Source organism: Otolemur garnettii, unplaced genomic scaffold (assembly GCF_000181295.1).
Source record: "Otolemur garnettii isolate 467f Iridium unplaced genomic scaffold, OtoGar3 scaffold00008, whole genome shotgun sequence".
Lineage (NCBI taxonomy): Eukaryota > Metazoa > Chordata > Mammalia > Primates > Galagidae > Otolemur > Otolemur garnettii.
The window spans coordinates 24518464-24544567 of NW_003852403.1; the positions used below are offsets into that span (position 1 = coordinate 24518464).

Consider the following 26104-nt stretch of genomic DNA (forward strand, 5'->3'; position numbering starts at 1 on the left):
TTGGCATGGCCAAATGCTAGTCAGTTCTCAGCACTTGACCTGGCAGGACCATTTGACACATATATTCCCTTGCTTCTCTTTAAGACATGTTCTTCACTTCTAGGATTTCTCTTTCTTGCTTTCCTTAGTACTTTGCTAGCTACTTTGGAAAATCTCTTGGCTGATCATCCTTCTCTGTCCAACTTCTATAGGCTGGCACAGCCTTGACCTTGGCCATCAGACGGCATCCCTTATTCATTTCCCTTCTGCCTTAGTCATCTCATCCAGTGTCATGGCTTTAAAAACCTGGCAGTACATGGATAAACAATGTCGTGGCACAACCCATGTTGCTTCGGAACTCATGATTGCCATGCATTTTATTTTCAACTGACTTCCAACTCCAGATGCCTGTGATTGTATCAGAATTCTGTCTCTATCTGCTAGACGTTAGTCAGTCCCCTTGGCCCATGTATGAGGCTGAGTTAACTGCCTCCAAGAGGTACCTTCAACCAGTGGCTGACAGGAATTACAGGATAAAGGCTGCAGCTCATTCACCCTGTAGGGACCTCTGTGCCCCTGCATGGAGGTGTGCTCTAAGGCTGTGATCTATATTCTGTTCCCCAGAGAGATGGAGCTCCAGTTACCCATGGTATCCACTGGCTTGGTAACACACCCTTTGCTGGAGTCCTATCTTTATTTGTCTCACATCTCTAATAATTCTTGGGATCATCTCACAAACTACTTATACGCAAATACTCTTCTCAAGGTCTCCTGTGGGGAAACCTGAACAAAGGTATCTGTTGGGTACAAATCTCCCAAACCAAACTCTCCATGCCCAGCCTGCTCACCCCACGGCCTTGCCTGTCTCCCCAAATGGGAAACTTCTTCGGTTAAGTGCCATTCATCGTGCTCTCATCCCCCTAGCACAGCGGTTCGCAACCTGTGGGCTGCGACCCCTTTTTAACATACGTCATGGCATTAGGAAGGTTGAGAACCAGTGGCCTAGCAGATCTGCCTTTAAAATATACCCCAAATTCAGCCCGGCGCCAGGATCTCAGTGGTTAGGGCACTGGCCACATACACCTTGGCAGGTGGGTTTGAACCCAGCCCAGGCCAGCTAAACAACAATGACAACTGCAACAAAAAAAATCACTGGGCATTGTGGCCGGTGCCTATAGTCCCAGCTACTTGGAAAGCTGAGGCAAGAAAATTGCTTAAGCCCAGGAGTATGAGGTTGCTCTGAGCTATGACACCACAGTACTCTACCGAGGGCAACACAGTGAGACTCTGTCCAAAAAATATATATATATCTGCCCCAAATTCAACCACCTGTTTTTCTCCATGGGCATTCCCCTCTGGCATAGTATAATATTTGACATTTTAAAGTTTTTCATGTCCAGAGAGTTAAATGTAATTTTATAAGGAAAGAAATGTTCATTTGTTTTGTTCGCTCATGTACCTCCGGTGCCTAAAAGAGAGTCTGGCATACAGCAGACACTCACAAAGTATTTGCTAAGAGAGTTTCACGGATGCTGAAAAGGCCGGTTAATGAGAAAAGGCTGTGAAGAGGAGAGGGAGGAAAGGACACTGCCTAGAATGCTTGGAGGTGATAAATGCACTCTTTTCCAGACTGAACATCATTCTTATTAAAATATTTGTATAACTAGAAAAAAATTCTCTATTTCAGATACTCAGGGTTTATCAGCATGGGACACCACAGTAAGATATTAGGTTACAAAGGTGAGGAGATGAAAAGACTAATAAATCACTTTTAGCAATGAATTCCGCCTCCTCCCACTCCATCTCCCATCCCCCACAACAGTCGTACGCACTGAGCTTTACAAGAGCACACCTATTTTTCAAGAACAAATTTGTGATTGCCAGGATTACTTTAAACCAGAGAATTACTCCCAGGGTCAGTAAATGTATTGTCCTGATAAGCCTGAGGATCAACAAGGGTCACAGAGGTTAGGGCCAAGGGCTCTGCGGTCAGCCTGCTGACCATAAAAGCCCCAGCCTTGGCTTTTATTGGTGGTGGGACCACAGGGCAAAGTTCTGTGACCTTTCTGATTTCAGTTTCCACACTTGCAGAATGGGACTCAGAGCAGTGCCTCTCTGATGAAGTCATTGTGACAATTACATGAGCTCATTCGTGCAGAATTCAGAGCAGAGTGCCTGGCGCAGAGGAGTGCCTGAGGTAGTGGGAGATACCCTTTCTGGTTGGTTTATGCCCACATATCTCTATCTTTTCTCTCAGACTACACCGTTAGCTCCAAGACATGTAAGCTATGCTTTTTCATAGATAGCATCATTATTATTTGTTTGTATTTGTTTGAGACACAGTCTCACTCTGTTGCCCTGGGTAAAGTATCTTGGCATCATTGTAGCTTACAGAAACTTCAGTCTCTTGGGCACAGGTGATTCCCTTGCCTCATTCGCTGGGACTACAGGTAGCTGCCACAATGCCCAGCTAGTTTTTCTACTTTTAGTAGAGACGGGATCTCACTCTTGCTCGGGCTGGCCTCGAACTCCTGAGCTCAAGCAATCTACCCACCTTGGCTTCCCAGAGTGCTAGAATTACAAGCGTGAGCCACTGAGCCCAGCCTATAGCATTATGTTTGCATAATACTTTCTGCTTTTTTTTGGTAGAGACGGAGTCTCACTTTGTCACCCTCAGTAGAGTGCCATGGCGTCATACAGCTCACAGCAACCTCCAACACCTGCACTTAGGTGATTCTCTTGTCTCAGCCTCCAGAGTAGCTAGGACTATAGACACCCGCCACAATGCCCGGCTGCTTTTTGGTTGCAGTTTGGCCGGGGCTGGGTTTGAACCCACCACCGTTGGTATATGGGGCCGGCGCCCTACTCACTGAGCCACAGGCGCCATCTAACACTTAACTGCTTTTAATGTTCAATATATCCATAGCACCTCTATTATCAGACACCCTTTTATTCTGATTCTACTAAGGAAGCTTAGAAAGCTTAGAAAATCTACTAAGGAAGCTTAGAAAGCTTAGAAAATCCCTGATTTTCAACCATACTAGGAACATCGTGACGGAGCATGCTGGGAGGATTCTGTCCCTCTGCACATCCCCAGTAGAGATACTGAATCACATGAAGTCACTCTTACAAATGGGGTGGCAGAGAAGGGAGGGATTGTGGCCCACAGGTTGAAAGCATCCTGTGTGGTAGTATTTCACAACTGAGCTCACCAGAGGAACCTTTTCTCTCAACTCACACTGCCCCTTCCAAAACAAACACAAATGCCACCCCTGGTTGTCCATGCCGCGTCTGGTCCCTTCAGATCTCTGTGACCACTGATACTATTTCTGTGTCCTGATCACAGCAGACCTTTAAATGTGTTGCTTTTTTGAATACAAGAATAGAGAGCTGGCACAGTGAGGCTCTCTTCTTTTCCTAGCCTTCTATTTCTAGGCGTAAAGGTGCCCACAGCAAGGAGAGCATGTGAAAGAGTTGGGACAAAGTCGCTCAGTGGTTTCAAGCTGCTCTGATGGGGAAATCATTGACGGTAGTAAGGTCATTGCCACAGGGAGGCCCAGAGCCTGGTTCCTAGTCCAGGAAAGACAGTGGTTGGAAGTGACTCTAAGACATCTAAGGGGAAAGAGCCGTGCTCAGGTCAGCGTGACTTCTGTGCAGAGGGGGTGTAGAGGCTGAGGGAAACTGGCATCTCTTTTCTCCAGGAATCCTTCTAGGCTACAAAACCAGATTGGGAAATGCTGGTCTGAAATGTTGGGGCAAGTTGGAATGAATAGGAAAAGAAATCACGGAGAGTATGTGGGTTACAGGTAATCATCATCAATAACTGATAGGCCTGGTTTATGGGCAAGATGGAGGTAAGACTTTGGGCTAGCCTACTTACTTTAACTTTTTTTAATCTGAGGATCATTAGATTTTTGTAGCCAAGTAGAGAAAGATTTCTTCATGGCATAGCTGTGTCTCTAAAAACTTTGTTAGTTAATGATGGGTAGAATATATCCCACAAGAGTGTAAGTGCCTGGAGGCAAGGTTTCTTTCACTGTGTCCCCAACACTGAGTATAGTGCCTGACACCTTCAAAATGGTACTTGCTAAGTAAGTAAATGAATGTGCCTTAGAACCTGTCAGAGACTTAGGCTAAATATATATAAATATGCTAAATACTGGCTACAGAATACAACCAAATCACATGGCTATCCAATTGCTTTTTCCCCAATCTGGCTTTTGTTGTGTTGTCTTATTAACCATTGGGAGACTGTTTTAACAAGCAGAGGTTAGAAATATAAAGACCTAGTTGTAGTTTATGTTCTAGTCCTGATTTAGAGAAAGGTCTTTAATCTCTCAAGGTTAACAGCACCTGCGCAGAGTGCCTGACATCTCAGGTACTAATGATGATCAAATTCGTGATGATCAAATGAAATAATAAAAGTAAAACATCCTCAGAAAGCTTTACCCCTTTGCAAATGTCTCACTGTTCTAACAGTCCATGTACAGTGTTTTTCTTTTCAAAGGCAAGAATTTTCTCTACAGTCTGGTAATATTTTGAAGTAATTGGTACTAAGAACATCAGCTCACCCGTCTCCCGTAGTCAGTGAGCAAGAGCGAGAGCCCTGATTACCATGTACACTAGGCGCTGGGAGGCGACGTTGCTGATTACTGAAGTGTCCTCCAGAATTCAGAGAATTCAGCAGCATCAGATGGCTTCCTACTTGGGATCACACAGACCTGAAATGCCACGGGCTTTCAGGGTAATTGTCAGTGTTCTTAGATTGAGGAAAGTTTTCTTCCATAAATTATAACAGCATTTGCTAATATTTTTCTTTTTTTTTAATTTGGTAGTTTTTGAAACCCAATATTTAAGTATGAAATCACTGTTAGCACTAAGAGAGAATGTTTTTAAAGAGGGTGAGACAGGGATGAACCTTTTCTTCTTGGTGTTTTGGGTGGAGGTTTCTAATTTGTTGAATTTTCAACCTCTTGCCTATCCCCAGTGTCCTTGTGCACGAACACATTCTGTTTCCCAGCTTCAGAGAGCCATTCAGGCCTGTGACACTGAGCGCGCCCGGTCTGGTACATTGCAGGGGAATTTTCTTCTGTCACTCTGCACGTTGTCCTGTAGGACGTCCAGTCACTCAGAGTTGTGTTGGCTTCAGCTTGGGAGGCAAAGTCTCTCCTATTATCTATAGTTATTGATTTGTGAGTCTGATTTGGAAATTCAAGTTGTAAGCTATTAAATTTTTTATCTATAGTCATAGATTTGTGAGTCTGATTTTGAAATTCAAATTTTAAGCTATTAAATTTTTAGAAGAATGTATTATTGATTGTATGGTCTTAAGTCAGTGGTTCTCAACCTTCCTAATGCTGCAACCCTTTCATACAGTTCCTCATGTTGTGGTGACCCCCAGCAAGGCTCTTCATATAGTAGCAACAAAAATAATTTTATGGTTGGGGGTCACCACAACATAAACTGTATTAAAGGGTCACAGCATTAGGAAGGTTGAGAACCACTGGCCTAAGTGAAAATGCAGTGTAAACTAGGAAATATTATGAAAGACGTTGTTTAGTAGATAATTTCAAAACTAGTGTTTGCAAATGTAAAATCAGTACAGGTAATCTAAAGTCAAGTATTTGTTTATACTGCACATGGTAGACGGCATTTCTTTGAAGCATTTGTGTGTCATTTTTATGACCCTACACATATGTCAAACTTCTTTCGTGAGTTGACGTTTGGGTCCATCGCTATGTCTTATTGCATATCTGATGATGATATTTCAGGCAACTTTTCAGACTCACTTGTCAAGTGGAGATAATAAATTATGAGACTTTTGAGATATATGAAATCAAGAAACATAAAATCCACATGGACGAAGCAAATGAAGCCTTGCAGGCAGCACTGATAAGCCAGGGAAGTTGAAACTTGCACGGGTGGATCAGAAAGGACACTGGTGACTGTGTTCCTTGTAAGTGAACTAATGGACCACAACCCAGTCCGTCCCATAACTACTTCATAGAAATGCTACGGGTATTAAACCAAACTTTTCTATGAAGAGTGTTTTGACTAGAAATTGACAAAAGTTAAGTTCTATGATACAACAGAGGGCGCCAAGTGCTATGGAAAAATATTAAGCAGGCTAAGGTGGCTGTGTGGTACGAGAGTTAAAGAAGTTTGCCTTGGTAGGTCTGTGGGTATACACAGTGCTGGAAACATATCAGGTGTTCAGTAAAGGTTAGGACACATGTATATGGATGGAATTTTCCTTTGCCATGTGCAAATCCAAGTCTATATATCAAATATGGATAAACAAACTACATCTGTTAATGTAACAGAGGTATGTATGGGACAGGGTCATATTGCCTTTAACAGATAATTATGAAAGCATTTTCTCTTTCATAAATAGTAACAGTGGTAATTACAACTAATATTCATTGAATGCCTACTTAACATACATTAATTAACCTAGTTGTCTAAATGTTACATGATTTACTTATCCTACCTTATTTATTCCTTGTAAAAACCTAATAAATATACTATTACTATCCTAATAAAGAAACTATTACTATACTTATTTATTTATTTATTGGGGGAGGCAGAATCTCACTAATGCCATGGCATCATCCTACCTCACTGCAACCTCAAACTCCTAGGCTCAAGTGATCCACCTGCATCAGCCTCTGTAGCTGGGACTACAGATACCTGCCATGATGCCCAGCTAGTTTTTCTATTTTTAGTAGAGACGGGTTTCTCTCTTACTTAGGCTGGTCTTAAACTCTTGAGCTGAAGCGATCCTCCTGTCTTGACCTCTCAGAGTGCTAGAATTATAGGCATGAGCCGCTACACCTGCCCACTATCTTCATCTTAAAGATGAGGAAACTGAGAAATATAAGAGGCTGAACAATTTGCCCAACGTTGAGAACTAGGAGGAACCCAATAGTTGGATCCTAACCTAACTTTGAGCACATTGAACCTTGACACTCCCTACCTCTGTGTTTTTATGAGGACATCTAGTTTACTAAGGGATCATAAATTTACCTCGCTTTTCTTGTTCTGCTTCTGTTTACTCACAGTAAACATTTTTTCACAGGGTAAGAACAAGGCTGATGCAGAGCCTGCCTTTGACGGCAGCTTAGGAGAATCCAAGGGTTCATAAGCATGAATTCATGGCTCACATGGGATTCTCTAGACCTCCCTGTCTCTCCACAGAAGCTGTAACACAGGGGAGTCTTGCTTTTACCTGGCTTTTGGTGCTGAGGGAGCCCAGATCTCTGGACCAAAAGCATTTCTTTCTTCTTTTCATTGGACTTAGCATGTAGAGTGAAAGCTGGAGATATTTCAAACAGTCCTGAAGTATAAACATCCAAATCTGCTGAATTATCACCTTATTGCTTATACTGTCCACTGGTGGAATCTTGCCGGGACATTTAAAATAAATCCTTGCTAGTTAGGGACAGCATGGTGACAGATGGGGCCAGCTCCCTCCTAGCGTAGAGGATCTGCCATGGATTGCTAGATGACAGAGAGGTCAGGGAGAGCAAAAGATAGGATTTTTATTTTTGAACTTTCCCAAATCCTGTGAAAAGAAATTAGACAAGTGAAACTAAACCTTCAAATCAAATCTTACCAAACCTTCTCTCCACAGTGACAGGTGGATAAATTAGACAACTTCCCAGGTCATTTCCTTTTTAATGATTAGTATTTTTATAAATGACTCATTTCAAGTAGTGATTTTGTGGCAGCATCATAATGACCCTAGAACCTGTTTTGACTTTTTAATTGATAAGTATTTGACTCATTATAATCTTAGCAAGCGCTAACTGGGTTTGGTGCCTGAATTCTTCTTGGGTTCTTGGATTTTCTGGGTCAGACTAGCAATCAGCTGTGTATTTCTCTGGCCCACCCTGGTGAGAATTGTATTAATTTTAAAACATCATATTATAAAAACATTATGAGGAAAGATTTAAATAAAAAAATATATAATATTCTGAGAAATATAAAAACAATGTCAAGATGGGAGTCCGTTCTATGTACCAGATGAAGTCATAGCTAGCAGATTAACTTATTTCAACTCCCACTATTAGTCTAGTCGTAGGCCATAAGTGTGCAAGGTCACAGGGAAAGGATGGATAAGGGGCTGTGTGAACTGGAAAATTCTACACTAATATAAAGTACCAGTAGAAAGTAAATCATTATTCCTTTATAATTGTGTGGTATCAGAAGTCTAAGCCAGTGTAAGAACTTTGCCTTTAGACTTAAAATCATACAGATTTTGACGTGCCCCTCAGATCTAGAACACAAGTCTTTGCTTTCCCTTCAGATCCGCTCTTCATAGTATAGATCCAGTTTTTTAATTAGTTGCCAACAAAAAAATGGAGAGCAGCATTTAAAACGTGTGGATTTGCAGCCTCTCCTGAACTATGGGAAGAGCCACATTCTTTGGCCTATCAGCCTGAGTCAGGTGGGCCCTGCCCTGCTCAGAGGGAGCCCCTCCTCTCGCTCAGCATGGTCTGCGTCATCTGCATACAGTGTTGTCCACTGGAGACAAGGTGGCTCACGTTTTCAGTCCTGATTATACTTTTACAGTTTTATATTTATGTGATTGTTCCACAGAAATATCTTCCCTTTGCAGTGAGTCAGGTATTACTCATGTAAGACGTATTCCCAGGAGTGTGCCCTCATTTGCAATTCCTGCCCGGCCCAGACCTGGCTCTATTTACATAACACAATTGAAAAATTGCTATTTTAAGGGTTAATTGGTTAAGTCCTGTTGGGATTTATGCTCTGCGACATAACACTAGAGTAAAGAGATCTTGGGAAATTCGCTTCTAAAATGAATAAACACAACTTCTTGCTACTGTGAAAATTGAGAAAATAAATACAGAGTGCTTAGCACAGTGCCTGGAATATATCGTCAGTGCTTAGTTGATAGCTTTGTATATTTCCATCTATCTTGAAAACGGTAACTGGACATCATTTGAAAGCTATGCCATCTGAAAATTTGAAAAGTTTGGCTTTGTAACTTGATTCTCTGTAAGTATTCTCTTAATGGGAATCTCCACTGAAGTAAATACTATTTATTCAATAACTCAAAAAATATTTACTGAAAATCAGGCATTTCCAGATATAAGGGATACCCCAGTAACCAATAGGCAACTTTTAGTCCTAGAGGAGCTTGCTTTTTAGTCACAGGGAGACTAATAGCAAACTAATACATATCAATTCCAATACAGATAAGAGCCCAAGAAAGAAAGGAAAATAATCAGGGGCTAGGACAGCAGTTCTCAACCTGTGAGTCGCGCAACCCCTTTCTAACAATGAAAATACATGGTGGCACTAGGAAGGTTGAGAACCACTGGGCTAGGGTGATCCGTAGGGCAGGCAGGAGGTGCTGTTTATTTTTTGGCCAAGATGTTCAGGATAGATCTCTCCAACAGGGTAACATTTGAGATGCTGTAATCAATTAGAGGTGATTTATAGACTTGGTTCAATGTCATCTGCTGGACTATTTATTCTTGGGTTTCACTGGAGACTTTTTCTTTTTGCAAAAACATTTCTGTGAATATTGAACACGGTAGGCTGGCTGAGTTTAATGAGGTTGGTTTGAAACTGGAGGAAGGAGTATTTTATAAAGGTGCTGGTTGTTGAGGGACAGCCAAGGTCAAGAAAAGACCGATTGAAGATTCAAGAAAACTGAATGATTGATGGCTAACGTTCAGGAGGAAATGCGAGTTCCTGGAAGACAGGGAAAGAGATAAGCCTTAGACAGCAGGAGGCGGGTACATTCCAGCTCATCCTTTCCTGCGGTAAAAACAAACTTATGAAAGTGAAGTCAGCACTTTTCCTTACTCTGCAGAAAACGTTATTCACCTGATTCAAGTGAGGCTCACTTTTTCCAATCCTGGTTATATTTTACAGTATTACAGTCATCTGGTTATTCCACAGAACTAACTCCTTTTCCTGTGACTCATGTATGACTCAGAAGTCACTGGCTTCCTGTAACTTTGACTGAAACTCCAAAATCTCTTGAGGACCCCTCTCCAAAGTGGTGTTGACGCCAACACAGTTGCAGGGCCCTGGTGGTCAGTGCTGTCTCCCCACTGGGCATGTTCAGTTCTGGTCTGGGCAGCTCAGCACACACGCCCCAGGTCTTATGCCAAGTGAGGAAGTGCAAAAGGGAAGAGACCTTCCCGCAGGAGCCCAGCCTGCCTGTCCCGCACCCTCCCATGGCCCCAGGTGTTTGCGTTGAGCCTCTCCATGCCCCTCAGACATGGAGCTGCTACATCTGATGAGACCAGTCTGGAGGACTGGGACAAACTGCAGAGGACATGCCTAGCTAAAGGTCACAGCTGGGGCTCAGATATAGCCAAGAGTTTGTTGCTACATGGAAATGCGGGGCTGATTTGGCTTTAAACATCTGACTTTTTAAGTGAAGGCAGAATTCTGGATTTTTATATGCTATCTCTTTATTTGTGAATGGTATCAATGAATTAGTTGAGGTTTTCTTTAACCCCGATGAGGATTTTAATGTCGGACCAACTAACGAGGTCCGTGACTTTGTATGAGTTATTTTTCCTATATGGGTGAACTATTAGGAACACTGAATTCCCTTCTGGGCCTGTGATTCGGTATTTGACATTTGCAGGCCAAGACTGAATTTCTGTGGCATGGCTAGGTTAGTAGGTAATGGGACCCCGCCCACCTTGCCAAACCCTCTTAGTGTGGAACAGATCCCCTGCTGTGTCTACCTGTCTGGACCATCAGTAACTATAAGGACTAGACATTCCTAGCATTGAGAAGACATTTATGGGGAGCTTGCTCTGTGCTAAGCCCCGAGCCAGGCATCATTCTAGAGGCCTCTTTATATAAATCAAGAGATTTATTCTTCCCAGCTCTGAAATTCAGTATACTCAGCCCAGTGCCGGGCTCAAAAAATTGTTAGTTTTCCTCTCCCTTTGCCCTGAGGAACTCACTTTTCCAGAACTCACTTTGCTTGACTTCTTCCATCAGCCACGTATCCATCTTCCTTTGGCGATTTTAAGTATCCTCAGGAGCCAGCTCAAGCCTGTCCTCTTTTTTTCCTGCCCACCAGCTCTGAACTCTGGCTGCTCACAGTCACGTAACAGGATTCACTGGGCACCTCCGATCTTCCCAGCACTGTGCCACCAGTGAGCAGGACGGACAAAAGCCCCACTTTCAAGCACTAAAATTCTACAGGGCTGGGGGAAGGAGGAAATAAACTTCAAGTTGTAAGTGAGAAATTGTTGAAGTAGTGTTACGTGGGAAATAGTGGGGCTGTGGCACTGATTTCAGACCCACTTTAGAGTGAATGGTCAGGAAAGGCTCATCTCAAAAGGCAATTTATTCTGTGACCTATGGATAAGAAAAAAACCAGGAAAGATGTAGAGGAAGAGGGCACTGCAGGTAGGGAGAGCAGCAAGCCCGAAGGCCCCGAGGGAGGAATGAAATTGCTTTTTCGAGGAATGTGAGGGATGTCTGTGCATCTGGAGCATGAATTAGGGGCAGTGGGGAGATGTACCAGGTGAGGTTAGAGTACTTGTTTTGGCATAGAAGTAAACTTCCTTGATCTGGAATCAAATTTCCTCGAAGAAGGAACTAGAACGGCTCCGTCTGTTGTGCCCTCTATACACTCAATGACTTGGTTATTATTTAGTTAATTGACTAAATATAAAGAACTCACTTATCATTTAGTGTAGCAAAGTAGGCTCCTCCACTGTGGTTTGATTTAGGAATATTCAGAATGGACTACATCTAAGTGCCCAGGAGGTTTGAAGGAACGCATTCTTGTCCAACTATTACATCAATAGGACCCATCTGAAGGCAGTTTCATTCCTCCTTCTTAATTCATCCATGTGCTATTTTGCCTGCATTTCTTTTGAGCCAGTAGTCAACAGACTCCCATCTGGTTCAGGGGATAAAGAGGCAGGCAGAGGGACATTTCTGCAAGTCTTTGTAATTAAGCCACCACCACCACAAGGTGGCCTTTCTCCACCAAGCCTGGCACTTTGAAGCTAAGGAGTTGTTTTTTTCCCTTCTCTGATAACTGACTGGTCCTTTCCAATCCCCCTTCATCCTTTGCCTAAGAGAGATTAGAGGTGGTTGGAATGCAGGCTGGAGTCATTAAATGTTCTCTCCCCTTAAAGCAAAACACATGACATACGCCAGTCCTTCGGCAGAGCCTCGAGTCATGTGACTTGCTCTGTGTGGTCTTTTGATTCCCAGAGGTGAAGGAAAGGGCATTGCAGATAGGAGTGATGCAGGAAGATACTCAGTTCTACCCTGTTTTTGAATTTCTGGGGGGAGAAATACTTGCCGTAGAAAGAAGGTAGCTTCAATAATTCTATCCTTTCTACACATTTTAGACACTGAGAGTTACATTGACATCAGACTGCACATCTCTCTGGGAGGCACTGAGGCTCCCGAGTCTGGAGTTGCTCCTTAATAACTTACTGTCACATTGATTTATTAATTTATTATCTTCCTGTCTCCTGAACTTCTGTTGATACATGCATTTTTATTTCTTCATATTAATCTGTTATTTACTCTCCTCCCCATGTATCCAAATCATGCATAATTTTTGCCAAAGAAAAATTGTCTGAATTAATAGCCCTTACTATTCATTTTCTTTTTTAAAAAAAATCTATCTACATTTAGAGTGTGTGTGTATTACAAAAGCAGTGCCTGGAAACAGGATCTTAGTTTCTTTTTATTTGTGAATAAAAATCTGTCATCCATAAATCAAACTCAGAATGAAAGCATTTCAATTAGAATTAAATAATCATTGAAGATTCCTGGGGGAGAGAGAGAGAGAGAGAGAGTGTGTGTGTGTGTGTGTGTGTGTGTGTTGCTCTGTGACGTAAGATTTTTAAAGATCAGATTCATCGATTTCTGTGTGATAAAATGCACATGAGGAAACTGCTAAATGTTTGGTTCTGGGGTAACGGATTTTGCAGACCCAGCTCTCTCCCCCTACTTTCTTATCTTTCTCTTCTTCCTTTCTGATGCTTTCAATGGAGAGAGACTTTTAAAAGGGATTGCAATATTTTTACAATTTTTTTTCTTTACTTACAAGTATTAAACAGACTCCATTCGTTTTCAAAATGCTGGCAAAATTACTTATTGCAAGTTATTCAGCATCTTTATTCATCACTGGATACATGTGTGGGTGTCATTTTCATTCAGGGCACCCTCCTAGAGTAATGTGTCAATGTCAGAATGCACGACTGTAACCTCCTCATCTTTAAAGGTCTCATTCTTCAGCTAATCAAACCCTACAGAGTTCATTACATTTTCAAAATCCTCGAGCCCTGATTATGCACAACAGCGGAAACATAGGCGATTTTATCTAGCTCGGAATATTCTCATTCAGTGGAGCCCCTTGGAGAAGGGAAAAAAAGTGATCATAATCAATTTCGAGTTTTACATTCTTCGTATTTATATATTCAAGAGCACAGGGAAAAATGAAGAAATGTCTCACCATTTTGCTTCTTCAGGTTATGCTGAGCACAGCTTTAGTAGTCCAGAAATAACCTGATATTCCTGATGCGATTGGGCTAATAAAAACCAGTATGCCTTTGTCATTAGCGAACAGAACCTTTTTATATTTTGTTAGCTATAAAGTGTGCAAGTGTCAAGAACACATATATAGGAAGTGCTGAAGACATATTATTATTACACATCACTTGTTCTTTTGTATTTTTTCTATATTCTGCTGGGCTCATTTGCATAAAGAGCCATTTGCCCAAGGAAGGAAGGAGGAGAGGAGGGTGCTGTGTTGTGTTCATCTATTCTAATTCTCCTGGAATCCAGGATTTTGAGGGAATTTGGCAGTGGAGCTCAAGAAGCAGAGGTACACAGATGAGGGTAGGGAGCTATGAGTTCAAGGGGAAGAGGAGTATCAGACAGAAAATGTGGCCCAGACAACAGTACTGGAGGAATCAGAGCTGCTCTCCATCAGGCCTCATGAGGGTTCAGTGGTCACTCCCACCTTAAAACCACTCATGTCAGTAAAAGTAGCCCTCACCTCCACAAGGCATCACTGGGTTTTGGGTGGTGGAGGCTGAGGCCCCGAGGAACGGGAGAGAAAGGGCAGTTGGAAACAGCTGGCCTGACCACACTGCCTCTTCTCATCCTCACTCTGTTGAGTCTCTGACCTCCTGAGCCCCACAGGGGACATCCAAAATCAGATTCCCTCTCAAGCCAAGGGTCTGCTGGTCCAAGCCGGGTCTCTCAACTTGTATCTGTCTTGTCTGTTATTTCTGCTGATGGAAAAGAGGATAGACTATGCCCTAGTGAAGATCATAGAAAATATTGAATCCAGCCAGTCCAGACTAATTAGCTGCCTGAAAGCTCCCTTGTAGATTAGATCATTTGCCCTCTTCCCGGCTCAATGAGCCGCTTTTTCCATGTGTTCTTTTCAATAATGCCTGTGTCACGGCCTCAGTTTGAAAGAAGGGAGAAAACAAGGAAAATAGAGTACATTTTGTTACTGCAAGTTTTCAGGAGTCATGTCAGTGATGTAAATGCTGTTGTCAATTTTTTTTTCCTCTTAAAAGGCATTTCATATTTTGGCTGAATATTAAACAGAGAACATTAAACAGAATCCAGGTCCTGTTGCTCAATATTTTGTGTGCAACTCACAAAGAGAGTATAGAAATACTTTGGATGCTTACATGAAAAAACTGGTCTTGTGAGCGTGTGTGTTTGTCATATAAAGCTATTGGGTGACGGACTCTGAGATTCTGTGACGTTTCTGCCATTTTTTCAGTCTCAGAGTCACACAGTGTTCTAGGTACACAGGAATCCAGGTCCTTTGATTTTAAAGGGCTTCATGAGGACACAGGTGTCAAACATTGGCTCTGGGTCAGTGGTCAGAAGATTTCCTCTGAAAAGGCCTGGCTCATAAGTAATAGTGTAGGATTTGTCGCTCACAGGGGCTCCCACAGCTACCGACTCTCTCACCGTAGTGGGAACGCAGCCATAGACCATTCAGAAATGAATGACTGTGTTCCAGCAAAACTCATTTGTGAACACTGAAGTTTGGCTCAAAAGGAAACACTGATTTTAATTCAAGGGCCTTACAGAAACAAGTAGCTGGTCAGATTTGACTCCCAGGTCAAAAGTTTTGCAGTTGCCTGATGTAGACATTGAGGGTCCAAGGAGAAAGAATAAGATGGAGTCAGTCAGGCTAGGGCTGACAGACACAGCTGGTCTGGTCGGCTTAGTTACTCCGTGACTTTCACCTCATATTTCTCTCTCTTTTTTTTTTTTTTTTTTTTTTGAGACAGAGCCCTGGTAGAGTGCTATGGCATCACAGCTCACAGCAACCTCAAACTCTTGGCCTTAAGCGATTCTCTTGCCTCAGCCTCCCCAGTAGCTGGGACTATAGGCGCCTGCCCAGCTATTTTTTGTTGTTGTTATTACAGTTGTCATTGTTGTTTTTGCTGGCCCGGCCAGGTTCAAATCCTCCAGTCTTGGTATATGTGGCCTGGCTCTCCAACCCACTGAGCTATAGGCATGGCCCCTATTTCCCATTCTTATTGTTTTGTAAATTCAGCTTTAACCTGAAGTTGTATATTTGAGTAGTTTAGGGCGATTGATTTACGAGATTTACTTTTGAATTAGAAATGTTATTTGGGCTCATGGCTTACGTTAATTATTATTTATTATGGGTCATGGTTTATGGCAATTATGATTGTTTAAGATAAGTGTTAATGACTATTGTTTAAGATAAGGGTTAGTACCGTTGTTGCTTTTAACTTTTATGTATAAAACTGTGGTTTGGGGAATGGAAAAACAGAACAGTCTTAGGGAGACTACGCTTTGCTGTTCTCAGAATCTCTGGCCTACTGACAAAGTTTGATGGACTTATCCCCATCTCGGCCTGAGCTGACAGTGAGAGGCAGTTGGACCCTCCTCGTCCAGTAACAACATCGGTGGACATTTCAGCAAAAAATGCAGAACTTGAGAAATGGGTCTGGGGAGGCCCGTTTTCGGGAAGGACAGGCCGGGGGTGAGAGCAGCAGACGTATGTGGGAAAGTAGGCTATCGGGAGCTATTCAGCACGGGCACAGAAAACCCTTCTCCTGCCCTACATGCGTTGTGAGACTGGGGGCTGCCTCCAAACACCACTGAACATGCAGACGGCCCTCCTCTCCAGCCTCTCCGCCGCCTCCCACCTTCCTACAACATTGACTGAGCCCATGCCTTGTGCGGCCCCTGGTTAGGTTGGTGCTATGAAGACACAGACAGCACATGCGCCCTCACAGCCTGCCAGCTGAGCACAGGAGTGAGGAGGGGACTGCACACAGGGCGGCAGCATTCCTGGGAGGGAAGACACAGCCCCCAGCAACCTCACTACCAACTCTGCTTGCACAGATAACTTCCCTGGCTAGTCCCAGCTGAGACAACTCACCATTCACGATGACTTGACACGATCTAACACTGGATCCTCAGCTCCCAGTCAGGAACCTGGATTGATGGGAAAGACCATGACTTATTTCCAAGTTGCTAGTGTTTTAAAGACCCTAGGGAAGTATTACCACGATTTGTTTTGAGCTGGCTGGTGGCTTTTCCTTACACAGTCTGTTTCCAGTCTTTGCCCCTTAGTCTGAGCCCCCAAATGGCAAACATGTGAAGTGATGCTGATACCATCATTCTTCATGAGCACTGCCCTCCTGCACGGAACAGCATCGGGTCACTTTGAAAGTCACAAGTTGGGTGTCATTGTGTAAATGAAATTGCTGTGTAAATTCTTGAAGTCTTTATGCTTATTAAAGGAATTCCACTACCAATTCTAGGCACTTCAATTCTATTAATTCATAATACAGCATCATGGAACCTCTCTGGGCTTCCTTTTTTTCATATATATATATATTTTTTTTTTTTTTTTTTTTTTTTTTGAGACAGAGTCTCAATTTGTCACCCTCGGGAGCATGCTGTGGCATTCTAACCCACAGCAACCTCAAACTCTGGGGCTCAAGCAGTCTTCTGGCATCAGCCCCCTGAGTAGCTGGGGCTACAGGTACCTGCCACCATGTCCAGCTATTTTTAGAGACAGACCAGCTCAGGCTGGTCTGAAAATTCTGAGCTCAGGTCATCCATCCTCCTCAGCTTCCCAAAGTGCTAGGATTACTGGTGTGAGCCACCACAGCTGGCCCTTTACCTTTAAAATGATGGGTTTCGATTAAATGATCTCTGAGATAACGTGATGTACTCTGTCTCCTGTGTAAAAATGTGTTTTTAAATATTGCATTCTTTGAAGTAGGGTTTACTTGTTCACATTCCACAAGGCAGAAAATGTTAGCATGGTGTCCCATGGTGGAGCACATAGTGTTTTGTGTAGCTGCGCCAGCCCCCGGCTCAGGCTCCACCAGCCTCCCCCCCGAGCCCGGCCCCGTCTGGGGGTGCAGGCTCCTACCTCTGCTCCTCCTTTTGCAGCTGCAATGTCTTTGAGATGAGCAATGATAGTTTGGGAAACAAAACGTCCTGGCCAGGGGTGGGTTGAAGAACACAATTATGGGAATTATTACTCTTCTTATTTAGTATAATTAGAGTGTTTTTCTCTGAAGAGCTCCGCAGAAAGGTTGGGATTATTTATCCTGAAGAGAAGATAACTCACTAACAGTGTGGAGTGTTTAAAAGATGATAAGTGACGCTCTCTTTTCTCTCTGAAGACGGAAGATTAAGAAATTGGTAAGAGGAGTCTCAGTGAGATGTGTGCACTAATGCTGTGCCATTCAACTCCAAAGCTAGCTCCCGGAGGACGTCTTAGTGGACAGATGGACTGCTGCGTCGCGCTGGAGCTAGGCGTCTTAGTTGATTTCTGTTGCTGACACTAAGGACCACCTGCAGGTTCTGAGGGCAGAGCCACGGCCCGGGTTCCTAAGCACCCAACATTCTGATAAAGCTGAGGTGGTTAATCCCTAAACAGAGCTTTAAAGAAAATTTTTTAAAAGCACAGGAAATGTCACTGGAACAAAGTCTATAGCTTCTGAAGAGCTGAGTTTGGGGTGTGCCCCAGAGTTTGTTGGAAAAAAGACTTTGTCTTCAATTGGATAAAGCAAGAATTTCTTATCCCAGCGTCATCTACTCCGGAGGATCAACCAATGACACTTCTCCCTTTGAGACTCTGTCCCCTCTCTGCCCAGGCAGATCCGATTTCCCACATTCCAGAGATGCCTGCTCCACCTCACTCGGGTGCCTTCAACTGCAGGCGCGCAGAGCAAGGCAGGGGGATGGGTTTGAGGTTTGCTTTTCCAAAGCGTAGTTTCCAGCCCATACGAGGTGTTTGCCCCGTATGTAGTGATTATATAAATGAAGGAATAAGGTGGGCTGGGGGGGAGAAATACCATCAATAGTGAATAACCTGGGAGTAGAATTCTACAGTTTTAATAGATCTCTCAGTTGTCAAATGTTGGCAGCTAATTTAAGTATTTTTTCCATCTTCATTATGGTATAATGGACAAATAAAAATTGTATATATTTAATGTATGCCATGAATGTTCATAGTTATCATTTTCTGTATGTGTGTGCATGTGGTGAGAACACCTAAGAACCACCTGCTCTCTCAGCAGATTTCAAGTATACAGTAAAGTATCACTGACTGTGTCCACAGTGCTGTGCGTTAGGTCTCCGGAACTCATTTGTTTTGCGTAACGGGACCTTTGTACCCCTTTGTCAACATCTTCCCATTGCCCTGTCCTCTCAGCCTGTCTACTCTGTTTCTGTGAGTTATGCTTTTTTAGATTCCACATATAAAGTATACCAGGCAATCTTCCTGCAGCTTGTTTCATTTAGCATAATGTCTTCCACATTCCTCCATGTCACGAACGGCAGGATTTCCTTTTTTATGGCCAAATAGTATTTCATTGTGTCTGTACCACGCTTTATTGATCCATTCATTCATTCATAGGCATTTAGTTGTTTCCATATCTTGGCTATTAAGAATAATGCTGCATTGAACATGGGAATTCAGATGTCTCTTAAAAATACAGATTTCAGGCTTGGCACTTGTAACTCAGTGGTTAGGGTATGGGCCACAAATACTGGGACTGGCAAGTTAAAACTTGCCCAGGCCCTACACAACAGTGACAAGTACAATAAAAAAAATAGCCAGGTTTCGTGGTGGACACCTGTAGTCCCAGATACTTGGAAGGCTGAGGCAAGAGAATCGCTTAAGGCTAAGAGTTTGAAGTTGCTGTGAGCTGTGACTCCAAGGCACTCTACTGAGGGTGACATACTGAGACTCTGTCTTTAAAAAAAAAAAAAAAAAGGATAGCACCTGTGGCTCAAAGAAGCAGGGCGCTGGTCCCATATGCCAGAGGTGGCAGGTTCAAACCCAGGCCTGGCCAAAAACTGCAACAACAACAACAACAAAAAAAAAAAAAAACCAGATTTTATTACTTTTGGCTATATCCCTAGTAATGGATCCTAAAGAAATTCTATTTTTAAATTTTTGAAGAATTCCATACTGTTTCCCCTAATGGCTATACCAGTTTACATTCCTACCAACACTCTACAAGGGGTCCTTTTTCTTTGTATTCTGGCCAACACTTGTTACTTTTTGTCTTTTTTGTAGTAGTCATTCTAACAGGTGTGAGGTGATATCTCATTGTGGTTCTGGTTTGCATTCCTTGATAATTTGTGGTATAGAGGTTCTTTGCCCCTTTTTATTGAATTATTTGGGTGTTTTGCCATTGCATTGTATATATGTTCCTTATGTGTTTCAGATACTAACTCCTTGTCAAATATATGGTTTACAAATATTTTTCCCCAGTTCTTAACCTGTTTTATTTTATTGTTCATTGTGCAGAACCTTTTTAGTTTGATGTCATCCTATTTACTTATTTTTACATTTCTGGCTTGAGCTTTTGTATCATAGCCAAAAAATTCATTGCGTAGACCAATGTTAAAATACTTTTTCAATGTATTTTCCGCTATACTTTTATGATTTTAGGTTTCATGTTTAAGTCTTTAATTCATTTTGAGTTAATGAGATAATGTCTGATTTCATTCTCCTGCACAGGCATACCCAGTTTTCCTAGCACCACTTGTTGAAGAGAATCTCTTTTCCCCATGTGGGTTCTTAGAACCCTCATCAAAGATCAAGTGACTATGGATTTGTTTCTGGGCACTCTATTCTGGTCCATTCTTCTAAATCAGTGGTTCCCAACCTTCCTAATGCCGCATTGTGTTTTCATTGTTACAAAGGGGTCGCCACCCACAGGTTGAGAACTGCTGTTCTAAATGTCTATTTTATGTCAGTAGCATACTGTTTGGATTACTGTAGCTTTGTAATATACTTTAAAGTCAAGTAGTTTGATACCTCCAGCTTTGTTTTTCTTGCTGAATATTGCTTTGCTAATTTGAAAATTTGTTAAGTACTGTAGGGGTCAAGAAGGTATGTATTTGCTATTTTCTGCCAGTATGTAACCTTACCTTTAGAATCATAGATTTAGATCCAAATCCTGAGTACTTACTAGCTGCTGACCTTGAAAAATTACTTTACCTCTCTGAATTCTACCCTCCCCCTCATAGATGTACAAAGGGATGTTACTTCACAGCATAGTTATGAGAAAAAAAAAACCTGTGTAAAGAAGTTAACTTCTGCTCGTATCTACCTACCTACCTGCTTGTACTGTGAATTGCCTGGCTTAAATATATGTAGGACAATGGACTATCATTTCTTTCTGTTTTGTTCAAATCTGGACTCTAGATGCCTTATATTTAAAATAATTCTAAATAGCATGAGTCACATGAATATATTAAAGATATTAATATCTATACCCCTCATACTATGACAGCATTTTATTCATTTATTTTTTGAGACAGAGTTTCACTATGTTACCCTTGGTAGAGTACTGTGGCATCACAGCTCATAGCAACCTCAAATTGCTTAAGCAATTCTCTTGCTTCAGCCTCCCAAGGAGCTGGGACCACAGGCCTCTACCACAATGCCCGGCTATTTTTTAGTTGTAGTTGTCATTGTTGTTCAGCTGGTCCAAGCCAGATTCAAACCTGCCAGTCTTGGTGTATGTGGCTGGCGCCATAACCACTGTGCTACAGGCACCGAGCCAATGACAGCATTTTCAAAGTATAAAGTAATCCAGCTGATACATGGAAATCTTGAAATATTTTAGTAGGGAATAAGAATAAAGTTAATACCTATTTGATTATATTTGCATAAGCAACTATACAAAAGAAACTAATAAAAGAGACCGAGAGAAGGAAAACACACACACACACAAAAGAAATTAATATAATGCCTTGCATGCTTGCAAATGTTGATAATATAATAACAGCTGTGATTGAACCATATGAAATCACCAGTTTATACCTGGTTTTGACCTATAAAGATGGCAATTTCATATGGCTCAACATAATATTATTAATATAAAATCCTCTCTGGTCTATATTATTATTTGACATCATTACTAACAGTATGGCCTCTGTACCCATTTACCTAAATTCACATCTATGATCCCTGTTTCCTGCTCTGCTTTTTCTCATAGGACATATGCCTTTGAACATACACAATAATTTTTTTGTTGTTGTTGTTGAGACGGAGTCTCACTCTGTCACCCTTGGTAGGGTGCCATGGCATCACAGCGCACAGCAACCTCAAACTCTTGGGCACAAGCGATTCTCTCGCCTCAGCCTTCCGAGCACTGGGACTCCAGGTGCCCACCACAATGCCTGGCTATTTTTTTATTATTGTTGTTTTGTTTGGCAGGCCAGGGCTAGATTCAAACCCACCAGCCCCAGAGCATGTGGCCGGCACCCTAGCTATTGAGCTACAGGCACCCTGCCAGTAATTTATTAGATTTATGGTTCATGATCGGTTGCCTACTGCTGCTAGTATATAAGCTTCATCCAGATAGAATTTTTCTCTATTTTGTTCACTGTTTTTCTTCTCCCACCTCACTCTAGCACCAAGAATAATGTCTGACACTTAGTAGGCTCTGTGTTGAATGAACAGATTACATTCGACACTGGCCTTCCTGAAGTTTAAATGAGTCCACCATGGACACTTTCTTACAAGCCTCAAAGATTTCAAGGGGGTGTGGATTAGAACTGTTTTGAATAAAATATAAATACAAGTTGTTACCACATGTAGTCATGGGCTCTTTAGGGCTTTGACTCTTGAGCACAAGTGCAAAAATAGTAAAAACTTGCCTAAGTTTTGTACTGTGGACCTGAAGAACTGAATTTAATTAGTTGAAAACAAAAACTAAATTTTTAAAAAATTGATCAAAAGCATTCAATAATTTTTTTTGGTTTCCTCCCTGGTTATACACATGAGTTTTATATAATGCTGTATTTTTTAAAAAGGTGACCATCAGTTGCATTTGCTTTTGGATAGAAAGAAAAGGGGTTTGTAAAGTAAGTCTCCTTGGCAGTAAAGTAGTTTTCACAGTGTCCATGTACCTATGTGTGAGTGTACGAGTCAGCACACACAGATTCATGGGTAACGCTAATGCAGGGAGGGAAATTAAGTTTTCAAAGCCCAGTAGTAACAGGCAGGCTTGACTGGATTCCAGAGAGACAGAGGAGAAAATGGTGGTATTGTCTTTAGAAGGAATGTCGGAGTAGCGCGTCCAGAGGAAAGTGCTGATAAGCAGAACGACAAAAGCTGGTTTCATGAGTGATTCCAAGCAGCAGGGTTCACTCCCAGCTGATTGCCTGCTATTCTTGGTATCCCACATATCATGACTGAATACACAGAGCTGGACTGGCGGCCACAAATATGGTAAGTCTGTGGAGAATTCTGGGAGGCACTACCCTGCCTGGGAGGGCCCCAGCACCTTCCAGCCATGCCCCGGTTTAAATACTCTACTTAGTTGCTTCTGACCAGCTCTCATCTCCTTACTAGGAGGTGGGGAGGGGGGAGAACTTTACATTTCCCAAGGCAGATATTTTTAGATGTGATGCTCTGTCCAACGTGTTAACTAATTGAGTTATCAGGTTTCATACTTGGCCACAGAGAATGGCAGTGGAAGAGGGAGAGAGCGTCCCAGAACAAGTAAGCATTTCCAGCTTCCAAATGAAATGCCTTTTCCTTATAGAAGTCGTGCTTTTCCCTGAATGGTGGTTGTGCCTTTTATAAGATGTTTGTTGTGGGACAGGATGGAAACTTACCTGCTGGCACCATGAATTGCCTGGGTTAAATATGTGTAGGACAATGGACTGTCTTTTCTTTCTGTTTTGGTCAAATCTGGACTCTAGGTATGTTCTGCCTCCGATGTTATTTGGGGTGTGTTCAGCGAATGCCTGACTTCAGAGGATGCATAACAAAATGCAGAGAGAGAGAGCGTGAATAGAGATACAGGAAGGGTCTGGGGAGCCCAGAAATGTCAGAAGGTTTAAGTGGTTGCAGTTTTTCTCAAGAGAAATCAGAGAGCTTTAAAATTCAGCTCTTTCTGCTGTTAATTACAAGGGAGAATGTGGAATTTTATAGTTGGGGTGAAAATATTTTAGAGTTAAAATTTGTTTTTGAAACTCATATCAATGGTTGATGAAGAATGTGATCAGAAGTCAGAAAACAGAGTTTTATTTCTGTTTCAATAAAATTGCATTTAGATAAAAATATGTCATCTTGTTTAATAGTCTTAAAGAATTGGTATAGTATACCCTTTCCCTCTTAAAGGATACTATATGGAAAGGGGAGTAAATATTTGCCTTCTATTTATGAAATTTAGAAGTATTTGAGTTCAGGGAATTCACAAAGTAACATTTAGATCAGAGCTAAAGATTTCATGGGATCTGTTCTCTACCTGGGTCCCTCTCAGTTAGCACCAATTTACCCGACTGACAGCACACTAAATCCTGGGCAGAACATTGATATTTTGTTTAACAGTTTAGTGAAATGGTCAGAATGACTAGGATCAGGCATCATGATAATGAGGACATTGGTGCTTGTTCCAGCATCAGGTAGGCTTTGAGAAAACAACTGTCCATTCAGAAAACTCTCACAATTTTGATCCTTATTTTAAAGAGATTGAGTTTGAATCTTTGTACTCTTAGTACTTTTTTGCTAAAAAGATTAGCCTTTCAGGACCTTTTCAGAATGTGCCTATAATACTGATAGACATTTGTAAAATTTTAATCTGAGTGAGACTTTGCAAATGTTCCGTGTGTCTTAGAGAAAGACCTTTTCAGATTAAACTGTGAGATTTATAAAAAAAGCTACGCAGATTGTTCAGGAATTCCAGGCATTCATGCCAATTGTGATTTGCTAGTAATATAAGCATATAGGCACGTGTGTCCTAAAAATCATGTTATGTCACTCTAAAAATAATCAACTTACTTATGAAATAAGTTATGTCAAATGCAGTTATGAGCTGTATTTTTGAATGTGGATGTATATTCTGTTTCATTAGCTGGGTGTCTGAAAATTTTAGGTACACAGAGTCATAGCTTACTTAGACTTAGCCTTGAGAAACACTACTGGCTGGGAAGTATTTGAGTGAAGTACAAACACGGAAGTCTTAAAGAATGTACCATTAAAACAATAACTATGAAAATGACATGAAGGCTATGTTAACCAGTTTGATGGAAGTGTTTCAGATTGTGTGTGAAAACCCCACACTGTACCTCAGAAGTGCACTAATGTACATAGTTACCATTCAAAAAATAAGTTAATTAATTAATTAAAAAAAAAAGAATGTACCTGAAGTGCTCTGGCCTTTTATGAATTAATAAGTTAAAAAGAAAAGAAGGTCTGAGACCCAAAAGGAAAACCCAAATAAAAACAGACCATCTTGTTTCTGCCTCATGTCAGAATATATCAGCTAAATGGCAAAAGCATTTGATCTCAGCCCATATGTGCAGTGTTTTCTGTTTTGGTGGGCATGCTGTTTGAAAAACATGTAATAAAATGACAGACTGAATTGGAAATGCTCATGCCCTAAGCAGTAACTCTGGAAGGGTACTGACCCGACGCAGATCACACAGAAGTTTCATCACAATAGAGTAGCACATACTGTGACTGTACTGGATTTTGTTGGAAAATGAAAAAGAATTTTCCTCTCCTGGCTTCATCTCCAGCTGGAATGGAAGATTAGACAGTTTATCTGCATGAGCTGAACTATGGACAAAATCCTTGCAAAGAGGGTATAGTAGATAATTGCATTGTCATAAAATGATCATTAATATTTTTTGCTGCTTCTGTTTGGCATGTGGTGTTTCCAGTATTGTTTAGAGATTTTCTACAGAATTGTGTATTCTGCGTTTTGGGAGAAACTTTAAATGATTTTATAACTTGTCAGTGTGAAGCATTTACTGTACAAACCTAGAAACACAGATGTGTGTGTGCCTTTGGTAGTTTTAGAAACAGCCTATCTTGGGTTGCTAACAATTAAGTTTGTATGCGAAAACTAGCTTGCACATAAATGATGGTTATATTTTCACACAAGTGAAAAGTTAACCCTTACATTTAAACTCTTAATGCTCATGAAAAGAAAAAAAGCTAGAGTCGAATATTTAACAAAGCCGAAACATAACCCAATTTTAATATGCATTTTAGAGGCAGCTAATGATAAGATTATTCAGTAGCAACTGATATGAATTATTTTAAAATCATATAAAGGTAACCTATAGTACCAAATGGAGATTCTTAGCATTATTTTTTATCTTCTAACTCATATGTCTTCTATTTTGTGTATGTTTTTAATGATTAATCCATTAATAATTACACATCTTACTGTTGGGGGCATTCCTCATTTTGTTGATGACTTTCACCCTAGGAAATTGGGGGCAGCTAGCATAATTTATAGTCAAACTCAAAAAAAAGTAATCACAATGCCTGTCTTTTTGCTACCCAGACTATAGATTTTATTGTTTTCAAATGGAACCTTTTAGTTATATGGTAAATACAACATTTACTTATCACCCAGAATAAATTTAGTTGATAATACAAACATGCTTTGTATTATCAGATATAATTAAGTTTAGATATAAGTTGGAATAATAATTAAGTTTAAGTAATACCTATAAGACAAAAGAGAATTTAAAGTATAATGTCATGTCCTTTGGAATAGTCATTCATGCCCTTTATCATGTTAAGGCAGTTTTAGTCACTTTGTCCTAGTGCAGGAATTTATTTTTTGTATTTTTA

General features: G+C 41.3%; 1 protein-coding gene across 7 annotated transcripts in view; it reads left to right on the top strand.

The window, feature by feature from the left end:
• ANK3 (ankyrin 3) overlaps nucleotides 1–26104 on the top strand; it is a 327889-nt gene that overhangs the window by 60528 nt on the left and 241257 nt on the right. For 5 of the 7 annotated variants that reach the window (XM_023509546.1, XM_023509549.1, XM_023509547.1 and 2 more), the window contains exon 1: nucleotides 25013–25101. The exons of 1 other annotated variant lie outside the window; for it this stretch is intronic. In XM_023509546.1, the coding sequence (XP_023365314.1) occupies nucleotides 25078–25101 (24 nt within the window). In that variant the 5' untranslated portion in view covers nucleotides 25013–25077. Of the gene's footprint in view, nucleotides 1–22980; nucleotides 23012–25012; nucleotides 25102–26104 lie in introns of those variants that run through there. One more of the 7 variants, XM_023509551.1, reaches the window with a different exon arrangement.